We start from the raw sequence: 15,961 nt of genomic DNA, 5'->3' as shown, positions 1-15,961 counted from the left end.
TTTTATGTTTTATGATATTGCATTAATATTTTTGTATAGTGGAAAACTGGTTTGAATGCAAGGTGTAGTTAAATAAAAAATATTTTTCTGATGCCACTCAGATATGAGAGACATAGAAAAGGGTTTATGTCCTATATACACTGCACTCAGTTGTGCACTTATTTTTTTAGGGGTAAAGAAGAACAAAAACAACCAGTGACACAGTAAGTAAAAAACCAAAAACACAAGTGCAGTGGGCTTTACTTCTCTACCTTTGCCGTTTTCTGCTTTCTGCACCTTTGATGGTTTTAAACTAATACCAGATAGGCTGCAGTTAGTTATCTGCTTTTGGATTGGCTTGTAAGAGCTGCTTTCAGTGTGTTATTTCATCCACATTTCAGTTGGATGTGGTTTCTTGCTACCTGCTTGCGGATTATTCTGGTTTAAAACTATTCTCCCCTAAATCCTAATTGTGGCTGACTTAATTGCAGTGAACATTTCCATTGGCTGTAGCTTTCCTGCATTTACATGATGATGATGATGATGATAATGATTATAGAAAAAAAATTATACTACTATGATTTCATTTGGTTATTCAGTCACATTATTTGCTTATTTGAACAGGTGGTTTCCCTTTAGTGGGTTCACTGAGCTGGTAAATAACGTTCTTCAGCCACAGCAAAAACAACAAAATGAGAAGGAACCCCAGACGTAAGTAAGCTACTGTGTGTAGATTTAGTTTCGCTCTAACATTGAGACATACCGAAGGGTATGTTTAAGTGATAACTCTAAAACAACATCTTTTAAGTTGAGGCTGATGCAGTTTTTCTGGGGAGTAAATTCCACTGACTACAGTGTTATATACTAATTAGTTAGCAGGTATAAAACTACACTAAATAACCAATGTTGCTTTTCAAATTTTCATTGATAAAAGTGAATTGTACCTGGCCTTTAATTTGGTTGATGGGAATGCAAGGTGCTCCTTGCTTTCATATAGAACCCATTGAAAATAACATGACTTAACTTTCGCATAAATAAATATACTTAACTATAAATATTAAATATATTTAACTTTTAGAGAAATAAATATACATGATTGATATGACCATACAATTGAAATTTCAGGCCATTTTAGTTGCCTAAAAAGTTTATATACTTCTAACACTTTATGATTCCGTGAATCATTTTTTTGTCAATATTTGTCAAGTTGAAAGGCTTTGACCGACAATGTTTTTGTTTTGGGTGACATTTATAAATGACTACCCCTTGAGGAGAAAGTCAGAAACTAATTCCTTTAAAAAATACAGTGATTGTAACAGAAATTGCAAAATAAAATACATAAGTATATATTTAAAAGAGCTGAATATCAATAATTTTTAAAGCAGGATATAAAGTGTATATTAGTTTCTAAAGTTTTAAAAGTGTCTTTCAATTTTGGAGGTTTGAACATGATGGCATGGATTAGACTCTTTATTCACCTCTTAAATATTTTGGCACATAAATTACTATTGTTTCAGTACTAGCAGAATAATACATGAAGATAAAAAAGAGGGAAATATAACTTTGTCAGACATTTCTACTAATTTATGAAAGTTATTCAGGCATTGAAAATAGTTTCTTGCATAATTTGGGGGAGAGAGACAAAACATTTTACCTTTATTATATACAATTTTCTTGAAAATTTCTAATAGGTATATTTTATATTAACATTGCAGTCCATATGACAATTAAAATTTACATTTCAACCAGAGTTTTTATCTATACAAACTATAGTAATATTGAAAAATTTAGGCCATGATTTTGCTATACGTATGTATGTAGTATTTATAATATATAATGTATATAGTTGAGGAAGATCATATTTCTGGGATTAGTCTGGAATATAATACTGCAATCAGAAGAGATATGTTATTTATGAACTGATATGAACATGAATATTAGATCAGAGCTATATACAAATATATCCATGCATATCTTTTGAATCTTAATTCTGTTTTTTTTAAAAAGTATTTTATGTTTCCAACTAGTCTACTAACAATTCCACAGAAATCAACTGACCTTCTTAATGCTATTTTGACTGTGATGTTAGCAAAACAGAAACTGTAAAGTTATCTGTTTGCTTGGATAAAAATTCTTTTAAGTGACTAAAAATAAACCTTGAACTAGCTGGTGTGATATAGTATTATCAAGGTTAAAATGCCTGCTGGTTAAGAGATGATAAATTTCTTGGTCTCTTTTTATCTGCCTTGCACTCCACTCCATTTTAAAAGGTAATCATTTAGACAAATATGAATCCTGTAGAAGCATCTTGTATGTGCTTTTAAAACTTAAAATTATGACTTTGACTTGTATTTGTTGACTGAGCTTTATATTTCAATATAGCATTGTTTAGTAGCTTTGCATATTCAATACCACTATTTTCAGCCTTCTAGAACTCTTAAAGGGCTTCCTTTAACCTTACTGCTGCTTATAGTTGGGGTTACCTTTTAGGACTCATATTTCTCTCCCCTACCCACTCTCCATCACTCTCAAAATCTTTAAAACATTTCAAGAACAGTTCTCTAGTTTCTGCATTTTCTAAACTTCAATATATATAATTAAGATTTTCCTTTTCATTTTTCCATGTTTTTTGTTCCATATATTTTGCAAAATACTGTTCTCATGGAATGCAATATACAATTAATTAAGCATAATAATACATATTATATGCTTAATTACAATAAGCATAACTTCCCAATTGACAGGGAGATTCTAAGTGAAAAATTCGGCACTGTGATTATAATTCTTTTAATTTAATATATGAAGTGTGCCCTGGTAAGATGAAATTATACGAATGCTAAACACACAAGCAACAGATTTGTAACCATTTATCCTGACAGACCTGTATCAAGTGAAAATTTGAACAAAGTCTTGCTTGTCTGTGTGTGGGCTGAGATTTCCAATCTTATGGAAAGATGCTACATGTATGATTTTTCTTCCAATATCCTACTATTTAAGTTGCTGATGGGAATTGTGAATGTGATATTGCTTTCACTTAACTTGTCCCATTAAGATTTGAAAAGGAGATAAACTAATGAACATAATTGCTAAATAAAGGATAAGAAATCCAAATTATTTTCTAGTAGTTTTAGAGGTTTTATATTTATTTGTCAATCAGTGGTTTATAATTACTTTTGTAGAGAATGTAAATGATAATGCATTAGCAGTATTTTGGGTTTTTTCCCCAGAATAACAGTTGTTGAAATTAAAACATCTTGTGGTCAATCAAAATCAAAATCAAACTTGGCATCTTCAGTTATACGTGTTGAATCCATGTAATTTGTTTAGAGAAAAGTGCATTCCCATTGGACAAAAAAGATTTAACTTACATGCAAACATCTAAGCTGTTAATTGCAATCTAATTTCCAACTTAATGAACTCTCAAAAGCCTAGTTTTTACTAGAGTTGCGAAGAATTTTATTCGATGGAATGTTTTTGTTAAAAAATGTTTTTAACAAACCTAATTTTAATTAATAATTTTGTTTTCCAAATTTATTTTCTCACTCAACAAGAAACTGAAGACAAATGCTTTTGATTCAGGTCCATTTAATTCAAATGTAAGCTCAACAACAGCGCTCATTATGCCTGTACAGTGGTGCTCGATTGCTTTGAAAGTTGTCAAATTTAGTACTTGATGCGACAATTGTGTCCTGGTGCTTGTCATTTGTTTGGTACTCGACATGCAAGCTAAAGCTTGTCGATGTTGGCTGCCTTTTGATTTGCTGGCCTTTCCAGCCAAAACAAAGGGCTACACATTAATCATGCGATAGCTCTTGCCCTATACACATATCCTTGAGGTTTTATCTTAATCTTCTGTGGTCATTTTGTGTATTCTTTTACTTTTTTTTCCTAATCATGGGTCCTAAGAAACTGAGTAGTGGTAGCACTCAGCAGAAAATTACTTTGCACCTCCATTGATCAAAAAAAGAAAAGAAAAGAAACAGTATTTGGATTACTGATCTTGCTGGGGAATATGGTATGCCTAGAACAATGGTCTCTACCATGATTAAGAATAAAGAAGCAATTAAAAAGGCTGATGTTGCGAGAGAAGTTAAAGTAGTAACAGAGCAGCATTCCCAAACACTCAAGGAAGTTGAAAAGCTGTTATTGAAGCTGGGCAAACAATAAGCAGTTAGTGGGTGACAGTGTGTCGGAAGGCATGATATATAAAAAAAAAGCAAAACTGTTGCATGCCGATCTCTTGAAAAACAAACCTGGATCAAGTGGTGAGACTGTTGAAGCTTTTAAGGTCATGGCTGGTTTGATAATCTAAAAAAGAGGACCGACATCCATAGTGTTGTGAGGTGTGGCAAGGCAGCGAGTGCTGCTGCTGAATCTGTCTGTGAAATTCATGACTTTATAGGATCTGAGGGTTTTAGAGTCTACATCACAAAAGAGGAGAAGGTATCAGCAGGTCACAAACTAATGAAGAAGAGGCTTACTCTATTGTTGTGTGGGAATGGTAGTGGGGACTTAAAAATCAAGCTTCTACTATTCTATTATAGTGAAAACCTGTCAATTTTCAAGAAGCATACTGTCATAAATATCAAACTCACATGAGGCAATTTTTTACCGAATGGATAAATAAAGTGTTTGGTCGCTCAGTGAAAACATATTTGCTGGAGAAAGATTTGCCTCTGAAAGCTTTCCTAATAATGGACAATGTACCTTTCTACCCTCCACGCTTGGAGGATTACTTACTGGAGGAGTTCAGCTTCATCACTGTAAGGTTTCTACCTCCCGCCCCCCAAACACTATTCTCATCCAGCCCATGGATCAGCAGGCCATTTCAAACTTCAAAAGGTTGTGCACCAAATTGTACACTAAGGCGCTTTCCAAAGGCATTTGAGACCATCTCTGGCATCTAGTTGACCCTCACAGAATTCTGGAAGGAGCATTTCAATATCCTGCATTGCCTTAATCTTATTGATAAGGCCTGGAACGAAGTCTTTTTTAGGACAATGAATTCGGCATGGAAGAATCTGTGATCAGGAGCTGCTGGAACTACAGGAGTATCAACAAGAGGACGCTAAAGAGATTTCTTCAGGTAAGGAGGAGATAAGGGAGGATGTCCACAGTTCCTTGATAAAAGAAATGTGTGCAAAATGGGTAGAGGTTCAAAACTTGGTGGAGAAGTGTACCATCTGGACAAAGCTCTGGCAAACACAAATGTGAATTTACTCAATGACCAAACAATTTCACACTTTTGAGGAATTCTGAAAAGAAGACAGAAGCAATCTTCATTGGATAGGTTTTAGTGAAGGTGACAAAAAATGCTTCAGAGTCTGTGGTGCAAGTTGAAAAAAGGCAGAAAAGAGGAAGAACATCTGAAATGCAAGTGTCCAGTGTTCTATTGGAGTGGGGAACTCTCCTTTCAAACAACACTCCATGCACCTTCTCGTCCTCACCATTCCCCTCCCACCATCCCTGTAATGGCTTTCCCAGACAACGAGGAAGAGCTGAGTCCATGGTCTTCAGGGGAGGGTCAGGGAGATGCCAAAGTCTCTGTTCACTCTGAGCAGAGAGTGAACATGTCAGAGAAAGAGGAGAGGCCAGGAACTTCAGAGGGTCATCAGGGGAACAACCAGATGAGTGCCTGCCTGGAGAGGAGAGGGGAAAGATACAGCTTCAGCTGGACGGCTTGGAGACCCAGTCAGAAGCATAGGGTGGAGAAGGGTTATAGCTTCAACTGGTCAGCAGATATGAGGAGGAACTGCTTCCTCTACCAGATCCTAGGATACATAGGGCCGAAGTGAAGAAAGCACAAGGGAGGTCAGCAATGCTACTGGTGAAGAGGCAGCTTTGTCCCTCCTAATGAGTTACACCAACGCGCGCCTATTTAGCTCAACAGATGGAGCCATATGACATTGGAAACAGCTGCCCATTCTCTGGTGCGCTGCTCAGAGAGTCCAAGCAATGGGTTTAATCTCATCTGATTGGCCAGAGATTGAGTTAAATTTGCATAAACACTCCTCCATCCTCCTTTGGAGCTCCAGTTTGTTAACTCAGTTGGCCAAGAGAGATTTAATTGTTTTGAGCTCCACTGCTTGGACTTTCTAATTGGCTTATACTAGAAATTTTTTCAAGTTTATATATACTATTTAGCTCAGCACATGGAGCCATATGACATTGGAAACAGCTGCCCATTTTCTCTGCCATGCATGCACTCCAACTCTGTGACTTCAGATCTGCTTCTATGATTTTGGGCTTGTGCCTTGACATGGATTTATTGTGTGTGGACTCTGGATTGTACCTGGATTTTGGACTGTGTGTGGACTTGTCTTGTGCCTTTGCCTGCAGACTTTACAACCCTGTGTCTAAGCTGTGCAGGCATGGATTCAGGGGAACTTTGCAGTTGGTGGGAGTGGGACTTTTCCTAATAAAGTTTTTTAAATTCCCTGGGAGTTCATGACTGGAACAGGATAATCCCAGTAGACCATGGACTCTTCTTGGTACAGGTAAAGTGAAGTTTTCATTTTATTCAATCAAAGTACAGTATTTATTAATTTTTAGGTTTATTTCTCTTGTAAAGTAATGATATACAATCCTATCTTTTTACTTATTGCCTTAAAATGTACATTGTCTGGTTCAGGAACGCATTAAACTTATTTACATGGGAAAATTTTGTGTGTGGTACTTATCAACCAGTTTGCAGGCACTTAGCAACGATTTTGCATTCATGATGGTTGCAGTATCTCTTTCATATGATTGCAATTTACAACCTGCCCTGCTGGCTTCCCACAAACAAAGCCAATGGGAAAGCCGGCAGGAAAAGTAGCAAGTCATTGGTCTCCTGGCCAGACATAAATATGATTCTTACGACAGATATGATTTTTAGTTAGTACAGAATCATCATGAGTAGGATGGCTATCCTAGCACTTCTACATTACATAGTATTTGTTGCAGGTAAAGGAAGTTTTATACTCTATGATTTTGGGAGGTATTTTTTTCAAAAAATGTATCTATAAATATTTGAACTGAGATATATGAACACTCTTTATTAATTATGTATCACATTTTTATAGCCAACCTAATTTCTTTTTTCTTTATCTCTTTATTTATGTATGATAAATAAGTGTGCATTTAATTTAAAAGAGGAAGAAAGGAAGAAGAGAGAGGAAAAAAAACCCCATATGATGCCCAGTTTCTTCACCATTTCAACTTAAACTTGACAAGTTGTCAACTGCAACTGAAACTAATCTGGGGCATTTCTAGCTATCCAATAAAAATGTGCTTTTGACATACTTGTTTGTTTGTGTGTGTGTGTATTTATATATGTATGTGCATATATACCACCTAGAAGTCATTATAAAATAAAGGCAGGTGAATTAATTACTGATTAAAGTTAAAGCTAGTAAAATAAGATATTCTGTTTATACAATGATTTAAGTCTTTCAGAGAATCAAGCTGGAATAAAGCTTTGATATACTGAGGTAGAACTGATCTAAAAATTAGAAATTATTTCTAAAATGAAACAGTAATTAAGTAGAGGTTGGAATAAAGCTTTGCAGGTACTGAGATAGAACTAATCTAAAAATTAGAAATTCTTACTAGAATAAAACAGTAATTGATTATCTGGTCCACATCGGGTCATAAAACCAGATAGGAAGACAACTAAGTTGCTAATGTATCTATAGAGGGAAAATTAAGTCAAGTCTAAATACAAACTAGAAGGTCACAGCCAAAGTAAAACAATGCCAGTTGTAACAATAACAATAACAAAAAAATCTATTGAATAAAAGCAGTCAGTAAAAGCTGAAAAGAATAGGACAGCATTTCCTTGAGATGTAAATACTTAACAGCCTTTGATAAACAGGAAATAATATTTTTAATACCACAAAAACACATTTTACTACAATTCAGACAACAATGTCATTTGGAAGAGAGTCTCTAGGAATATAAAAGAATAACAGAGTTGGAAGGGATCTTGGAGGTCTTCTAGTCCAACCCCCTGCCTAGGCAGGAAACCCTACACCACTTCAGACAAATGGATATCCAATATCTTCTTTAAAACTTCCAGTGATGGAGCATTCACAACTTCTGGAGGCAAGTTGTTCCACTGGTTAATTGTTCTAACTGTCAGGAAATTTCTCCTTAGTTCTAGGTTGCTTCTCTCCTTGATTAGTTTCTACCTATTGCTTCTTGTCCTGCCTTCCTGGTGCTTGAATAGCTTGACTCCCTCTTCTTTGTGGCAGCCCCTGAGATATTGGAACACTGCTCTCATGTTACCCCTGGTCCTTCGTTTCATTAAAATATAATGTATGGCAATGAAAAGTGCTTTACCTCTATCTTTTTTGAGTTCTCATATATTTTCTTAAATTAGTTTGTGATTAAATATGTTGGAATTTTAATAGAACTGTATGAATTTATGGAAGAATTAATTTTGTGGTTGTCATATTGACTAAATTTCCATGCTGCTGATCATGGACTGTTGGAATTTTGGTAGGCTGCTTCATCAGTAATGTATTTCTGCTTGATTTAATAAAATCTGGCTTCGTCTTCTGAATTATATGCAGTGTTTGTGGATTGATTCAAGTATTTAGTAGACCAATAAGTGCCTCTGTTGGCTGGGAAAGTGGCTAGTATCTCTCCCTCATATCATGCTTCAAGCAAATTTCAAATAGAGCAATTATTTACAAGAATAAGCCTACTAAAAAGAGGAGGTAGATTGAATGTTTTGGCCATTTAAATAATAGGCATTGTATGAAGTGTGAATCATATATAACATTGTTTATTTGATAAATCCAAAGCTTTGACAAAAATTGAATTGGATTTGTGTGTGTTGGAAATATCATTATGATAATGTGTAGTGCAGCATGATTGAATTTATCTTAGTTCAGGGGTGTCAAACTGGCGGCCCATGGGCTGGATGTGTCATGTGCAGGCCACGTCCACTCCAGCTTCGTGACAGCAAAAAATGTCATGATATGTCACATGACATCAATGTGACACGGTGAGTTTGACACCCATGACTTACTTTGTTAACTTAATAGGTCTGTTCTTGTGTATGCTGGTGTTTATTGCCAGTACCTCCACCTTATTCTTTTATTTGAAGCTTTATTTATACAGTTAAGATCTGTTGCCCAAAAATCATATGACAAATAGTATTATAGTATTAATTCTGATAGTCTGTCATCGCTGTCTCTATCACAATCATTATTCTTTTATGTATAATTATTCCAAAGTCTATTTTTTCTATAATAAGTTTATGTGAATATTGTAAGGTTGGAGTGGTAAACGCTTTTGATTCCTGACTACATTAGCACCCCTACCATTGTCTGTACTTTTCTTCTATTCATTTAAACGGGAAACCATCAAGTAAGAATAATACTGTTGCAGCAGTAAAAGGATACAACTTGCTTAATTATTTAGCACTCTCATGAATTTGTAAATGATGTGGAATGATCTTGTTCTAATTCGTGTTATTATAATGTCTGGGGGTGTACATTTCAATGTTATTGGGCACTTTATTTTCATAATAAGAGAACATTTTGCAGAATGTTAATTTATATTTAATAATATGGTTAGTATCTTCCCAATAGCTATGTCTTTACAAGTTCATACACACACACACACACATACACATATATAAAATATATATCATCTATTAAAATGATAAAGCCACCCAACTATTCTATGGATTCTATGGATCATGCAAATTAAAAACACGTATAAGTAAAAAAAAATATGATTATAGCCAGAGGCAATTGACAAATCCCAACAATACTTACATTGTTGTGTAAGTGTCTCCATTCAGGTGGATACACATTCCACCTATCTTCAAAGCACAGCAGGGTAAAGGCTATTTAAACCCTGGGGTGGGTGGGGGATACTTTTTCAAAGGGCAGATGCTGCAACAGAGAAGGCATCCCTTCAAATCCCATCAGATAGCATTGCTTAATAGATAGGAACGGGAACATGTTACTTTGTAAAGATGGACAGAAACTTCTTAGAGAAGGCTGTAAAGCACTGTGAAGCAGAATATGTCTATATGCTATTGCTATTATTACATACTTCAAGATATGTCTAAATCTGCTGAGATCTCAGCAGATTTTTTCTCTGAAAACTAGATGTGAATTACAAAACAATGATGCATGTTTGTAATACTTCTGGTTTGAATTTGAGGAGTAGGAGAAGAGGGAATAATCCTATCATATAGCTCTATATAAGAGTTACAAAATGCATCTCTTGAGATAGAACTTGGCTGTATCATCTGAAGTACTGATTGAGTACTTGGACTTTGGTAAGGCATTTGATAAAGTAGACCATAACCTACTACTAGCTGTAATAGCAAGCTGGGCACCTGAAAGCCTGGATCATGATTAGTGCTGTGATAGATGGAACTTCAGAAACTGATCCTGTCTTCATTTTTTTCAGCAAACCATAACTTTGAATGGACACTGAATGAATGGACATAAACTGAGGGCTACCTGTATTCTGAAGTAGCTAATAATTAAAGTTGTGGAAACTAAAGAATAATCAGTGAATGTGTTATCAACAAGAATAAAAATGTATTCATTCAGAGGAAGCTTGCAGTATGAAATGTAGACTGAAAAAAGCACAATGCATATGAACGCCTCATAGAAATTAACCTTTATCTTGTAGGGCTACTTCTGTTTTTCTTATGTTTTACTGGACATGTGGGTCTTTTCTCCATAGTTAATTTTTAATTTTGCAATGAAGTATAAAAACACACTTGATAGATGGAACATTGCCCAGCTAAATCAAAATTCCCAAATTAATAAAATACAACAAACTTATTTACAATTCTACATTGCCAATGAAAAGGACAAGAAAACTGATATACAAAGTACTTTATTTTCTTTCATTAATTATCAGTTATTTGGTCAGAGCCTGTTACGTGTAATTATTTTCATAGGGCTGTTGTTACGGAAACTGAGATTGTTTAGTGTTACTGAAATACTTTTTATTTTATTTATTTATTTTTGTCAAATACATATTAGATAATATATATAAGTATAAGCCTGAATCGAATACATAAAATGAATACAAATAAAGGAAACATTAGGACAGGGATGGTAGGCACACTGGTGCTCTTATGCACGCCCCTAAATATATAGATATAGATATAGATATAGGTATAGATATAAATATTCATTCTATATACTTTATTTCAGTAGAGTTTAAGCATTTTTATCCTCATATATATTTACCCAATTTCTTAAATGGATATTCTACATACATCAATCCCTTGTATTTTACCATTTCTCTTTTGAGATTTTGTAGTTTTACAATATATCATTCTTAACTGCATGTTCTTCAATGAACTGCATGCTCATTGGACCCCTCTTATTTCAGAAATAAGTTCTCTCATTTTTAAGGTCAATTGGATGAATTGAAATTCAGCAACTCAACATCATAGCATTCTATTTGCTTCATCTTTTCTTTTGTCTTAATGAAATTAAAGTATTTGTGTAGTACAATGAAAATCTCTAGGTACCTTTGCTTCTTGTAAGTATCTCCGGATTTGTCAGTTTGTTGCAAAAAGCAAATCCAGAAAGCACACACAGGCAGACTGATCCAGCACGATTCATTAACTTTTTTATATATACAATAATACATGAAGCAAGTTTACAATACCAACAGCAGATTCACAGGCAGAAGATAGATTGCTTTCACTTCTAGCAGCAGACTAGTTCACACACACTTGTTTCAGTTTCTCTTTACAGAGTCAGAAGCTGCAGATTAAGACACGCCCTGGCTCCAGTCCGTTTCAGCTCCCAGTTGGCTGACTTAGTTGATATGCCTATTCATTGGCTGACCTTGTTACCATGCTTCCCAGTCATGAATATTCTGATAGAATTTCTCATCTATTCCTTGAGAGAGTTGACTTGCTCATTAAGTGCAATCTTCTAATTTTCACAGCAGCCAAATATTTATACAAGTGAGGATCTGTATAAGATATTATATATTTTGGGCGTTTCCCTGAAGCTCTGTTGAATAGTGCAGCCACGGCCTTTATCATAGCTAGGAATAAATATATGGCAGAGACTTGGACTGAATTGCAGTGCTGCAGTATGTGATTATGAGTCCCATAGAAACTCCTGATACACTAAAGAGCTCCAGGAGATGAAATGACACAAGAGAACCTAGAGTGCAACTGGCAAAAGATGAAAACATTGGGCACAGGTAAGGGCCTCTACTTGGGCTTACCTTGTGATGTAAAGAGTGACGAAATTTGTGCACTTTTCCATTCTTCTTGTATTTGCAGATGGTTGGTGGTCCTATTTGAGGAGACCAGCTCCCTTATGAGTAAAAACGGGTCATAGGAGCCCTTGAATTGATTCTGTGAGGAATATGCTCACCATCTTTCAGACAAAGTTTGTCAGCTTCAGAATTGGGCAGGGCTTATGGAAGTGACACATATGAGCCCAGTTATATGGGAAAAGTTTGATTAGATCAATCCTATCCTTGCTTCTGTGAGTTTTACTACGAATAATGCTCTCTCTCTTGATTGGTTAAGACCTTCTAGGAGGTGACAGGTGATTGGGTTCAAGTGTTGATTAATGGAGGCGGGGGTGGTGCTCCTTCTTTGAAGAAGAGAGTGGTCTTGTCAGGGTGCAATCGTTGAAGGGTGTTGGATAACTTTTGCCAAATCTCCAACTTTATGCTTTTAGGAAAAGTTGTTGAGAGTAGTAGGCACTCAGCTTCAGAGAGTGTTGAATAAAGGGAATTAGTCAAACATTTCTCATCAGGATTTATGCTGGGTTACAATATCGAGACAGCATTGATTGTGCATGTGGATGGCTTCTGGAGGTCTTGGAATGAGGGTAGTGCATCTATCCCAGTCTTTGTGGATCTTTTGTTGATTTTCAATACCATCAACTATGATATATGTCTGGCCCAGCTTTAGGGGCTGGAGGGAATTGTTCCTTGATGTTTTCCTTTGCTTATGGCTGATTCCATTCAGTGTTGGTGATGAGGTAGAGGTCTAATTGTCTGCATATAGGGCATGGGGTTACATGGCATGGGATTATAGTACATGTTTCCACCCTGTGCCAGTCAGGCAATGTTGAGTTGTTAGCCCAGTTTCTAGAGGCTGTGAGGGCCTTTATGGGGATGATCTAAATGCACTGCAAGATGGAGTGGCTCTGAGTTTTTGGCCCCCTTGGATCTGGTGGGGTATTATATTTGTTTTTGATGGTGTAGCATCTGCCCAGACAGAGCCAGTGATAATATGGGGGGTCTTTCTGGATTTACAGCTCCTGCTTAAGGAGTAGATGCCAGCCATGCTTACCTTTGTACAGATTCATCTTATGCACAAGTTGCACCCATCCTTGGACCTTTAACCTGGATCATTTTCTGATTGGATTATTGCAAAGTGCTTTATATGGGACTGACTTTGAAAATCACCAGGAAGTTAGAACTAGTCCAAAATGTAGCAGCACATGCAGTTTGGGACACCTTCCAGTTTGCCCATATCACACCACAATTGTGTGAGCTGCACTTCTAGTTTTTTTCCAAATACAACACAAAGTCCTGTAGATCACCTTTAAAGCATCTGAATGGCATGGGGCCAAATTAATTGTAGTACTGTCTCTCCCCAAGGAAATCTGCCCCTTCTACCAAATCAGACAAAGCAGGCACGTTCCAGGTCTCTTCCTTTAAATGGTATCTAAAATGACCCAGGAAAGTTGCTTCTCTGTAGGTGGGGCCTTATTCTTCTAACCTTCTGGAAGGCCTCTTTCCCCAGGCATAGGGTCAAGATGTCACTATAGCTCAGAGAATGTAATTGTTTATATATATATATATATATATATTATTTTGCCCATAATGTTTTCTTTGATGTTTATTATTGTTTCTATGAGTGATCAAGGTTTGTGGTACCTAAGATAGGTGGCCATGTATTTTTTAGATAGATGGGCATCCATCCGTCCATCCATCCATCCATCCCATAATTACTTATATGTCTACATACATCTGCAATACTAACAAGCTATGAGCTGCGGTGGCGCAGTGGTTAGAATGCAGTACTGCAGGCTACTTCTGCTGCCTGCCGGCTGCCTGCAATTTGGCAGTTCGAATCTCACCAGGATCATGGTTGACTCAGCCTTCCATCCTTCTGAGGTGGGTAAAATGAGGGCCCAGATTGCTGGGGGAAATATGCTGACTCTGTAAACCACTTAGAGAGGGCTGTAAAGCAGTATATAAGTCTAAGTGCTATTGCTAAGCTCTGGAAAAATTTCAATTCAGCACTATTTTGGGAGTTTCCAACTTTCTTTCAGATAATTTCTTCTTTTGACCAAATCTGATCTGTAGCCTATGCTCCATATGAGTCTAAATAGTCTTCATGAACTGTTTCATAAATGTTATTGAACTTAGCCTCTAGTGTGATTAGAATGTATAAATTGTACATAATTATAAGCAAAATCAGAGCTAAAAAACTTATATCCCTTCTGCCTCATATAGAGGGTGAAAAGTAGATCCTATATTTGCTAATCCACAATTTTCAATATACTGCATGTATAATTCAGATTGAAAATCATTTAATCTACTTCTGGAATACATGACCTGTCAGTCACTCCCAAGATTTATAAATAGTCACATGGTTTTCTGTTTTTCAAATAAAGAAATATACTTGAAATGTTATGGAAAAGGCGTAGTCAAAATATAAGAGAAGCATATCTATGGAAATGATATGAATTGAAAATGTAGGGCCCAAGTCAGATGAAGGATGAAAGATTATGGCAGCAGTGAAGTGCTGGATCTGGAAGCAAAACAGAATCAGGCCTGCTTAATACTTGCCTAGCAAGATTAGCAGGAAATTTTAGGGGTCTAGGCCACACTGGGAAATTGAAATATATCTCAGAAGGCAATGATGCATTTTTCTCTATTGTTGCCAAGAAAACTTGTCTATGTCTGTGTACATCACAGGAGTTAAGCATTGGCTTCACACACACAAAAAAAGCTTTATTAATTTTAGGATTTCTGAGAGGATTTTCACGGTTTGTTTTTTTTTACTAGTAAGTGAATGTTATGTATTCATTCTCTTCTTAGGAAAATTCTGTAGTCTGGAGGTCACGTAATTTATTTTTTACATAGAATGGATGCAAACCCTCATAATTTATTTTCTGGTCCATGTAGGCTAGCTTCTCATAATAGAGACATAGAGTGGGATAGTGTGTATTTATTGCTTTAAGATTTTAGTCATTACCTTCATGGGAAGAAACACTATGCTGAAGATAAAACCTTAATTTATCACATGAAAACAACAACCAATATTATCTTTATTAGGATAATGCATCCTAACTTAAAAAAAATAAACTCAGTATAATTTTTTACATTTTTTTTACTCTTATATACATATGAATATTTATCTACAATTCTTTTCTCTCTCTTTTTGGTGCAGGAAACTACACCAACAGTTCGAAATGTATAAAGAACAGGTGAAGAAAATGGGTGAAGAATCGCAGCAGCAGCAACAGCAGCAGCAGCAACAACAGAAGGGCGATGCTCCTACTTGTGGCATTTGTCACAAAACAAAATTTGCTGATGGCTGTGGCCATAACTGTTCATATTGCCAAACTAAATTTTGTGCACGTTGCGGAGGACGAGTATCTTTACGTTCAAACAAGGTATGTACGGTTTATATCAACTTTTATTCTGAGGTTAATTATTTCATTTGTCTACCACTTTTTTCCAAGTCTGAGACCCATGCTTTAATTGGCATACTTGGGACTGCACTGGATACTGTAGTGGGTGGGCCCAAACAAAATTTGATTTTATTCAGAGATAGCAAAAATAAAATAATTTAGTATTAAGCAACTTGTCACCCTTGGTTCATCATCTCAGAGATAATTCCTCACCTAATTCCTCAATGCCTTCAACGTCAGAGCTGCTAATAAACTGCCTTCACTTGAAAAGTTCTTAAAAATGTAGGGAGGTGTTCAGAGATGTATCTGCCTTAAAAATAGCCCGTGTT

General features: G+C 35.9%; 1 protein-coding gene across 1 annotated transcript in view; it reads left to right on the top strand.

Moving 5' to 3' along the window:
* The window catches only part of RIMS2 (regulating synaptic membrane exocytosis 2), a 318,322-nt gene that overhangs the window by 47,463 nt on the left and 254,898 nt on the right, over positions 1-15,961 (top strand). The window contains exon 2 of the mRNA XM_058175035.1: positions 15,389-15,614. Coding sequence (XP_058031018.1) covers positions 15,389-15,614 — 226 coding nt within the window. The remainder of the gene's footprint in view (positions 1-15,388; positions 15,615-15,961) is intronic.

The sequence above is a fragment of the Ahaetulla prasina genome, chromosome 3 (assembly GCF_028640845.1).
Source record: "Ahaetulla prasina isolate Xishuangbanna chromosome 3, ASM2864084v1, whole genome shotgun sequence".
Classification (NCBI taxonomy): Eukaryota; Metazoa; Chordata; class Lepidosauria; order Squamata; family Colubridae; genus Ahaetulla; species Ahaetulla prasina.
This window is presented reverse-complemented; position numbering and strand designations above follow the sequence as displayed.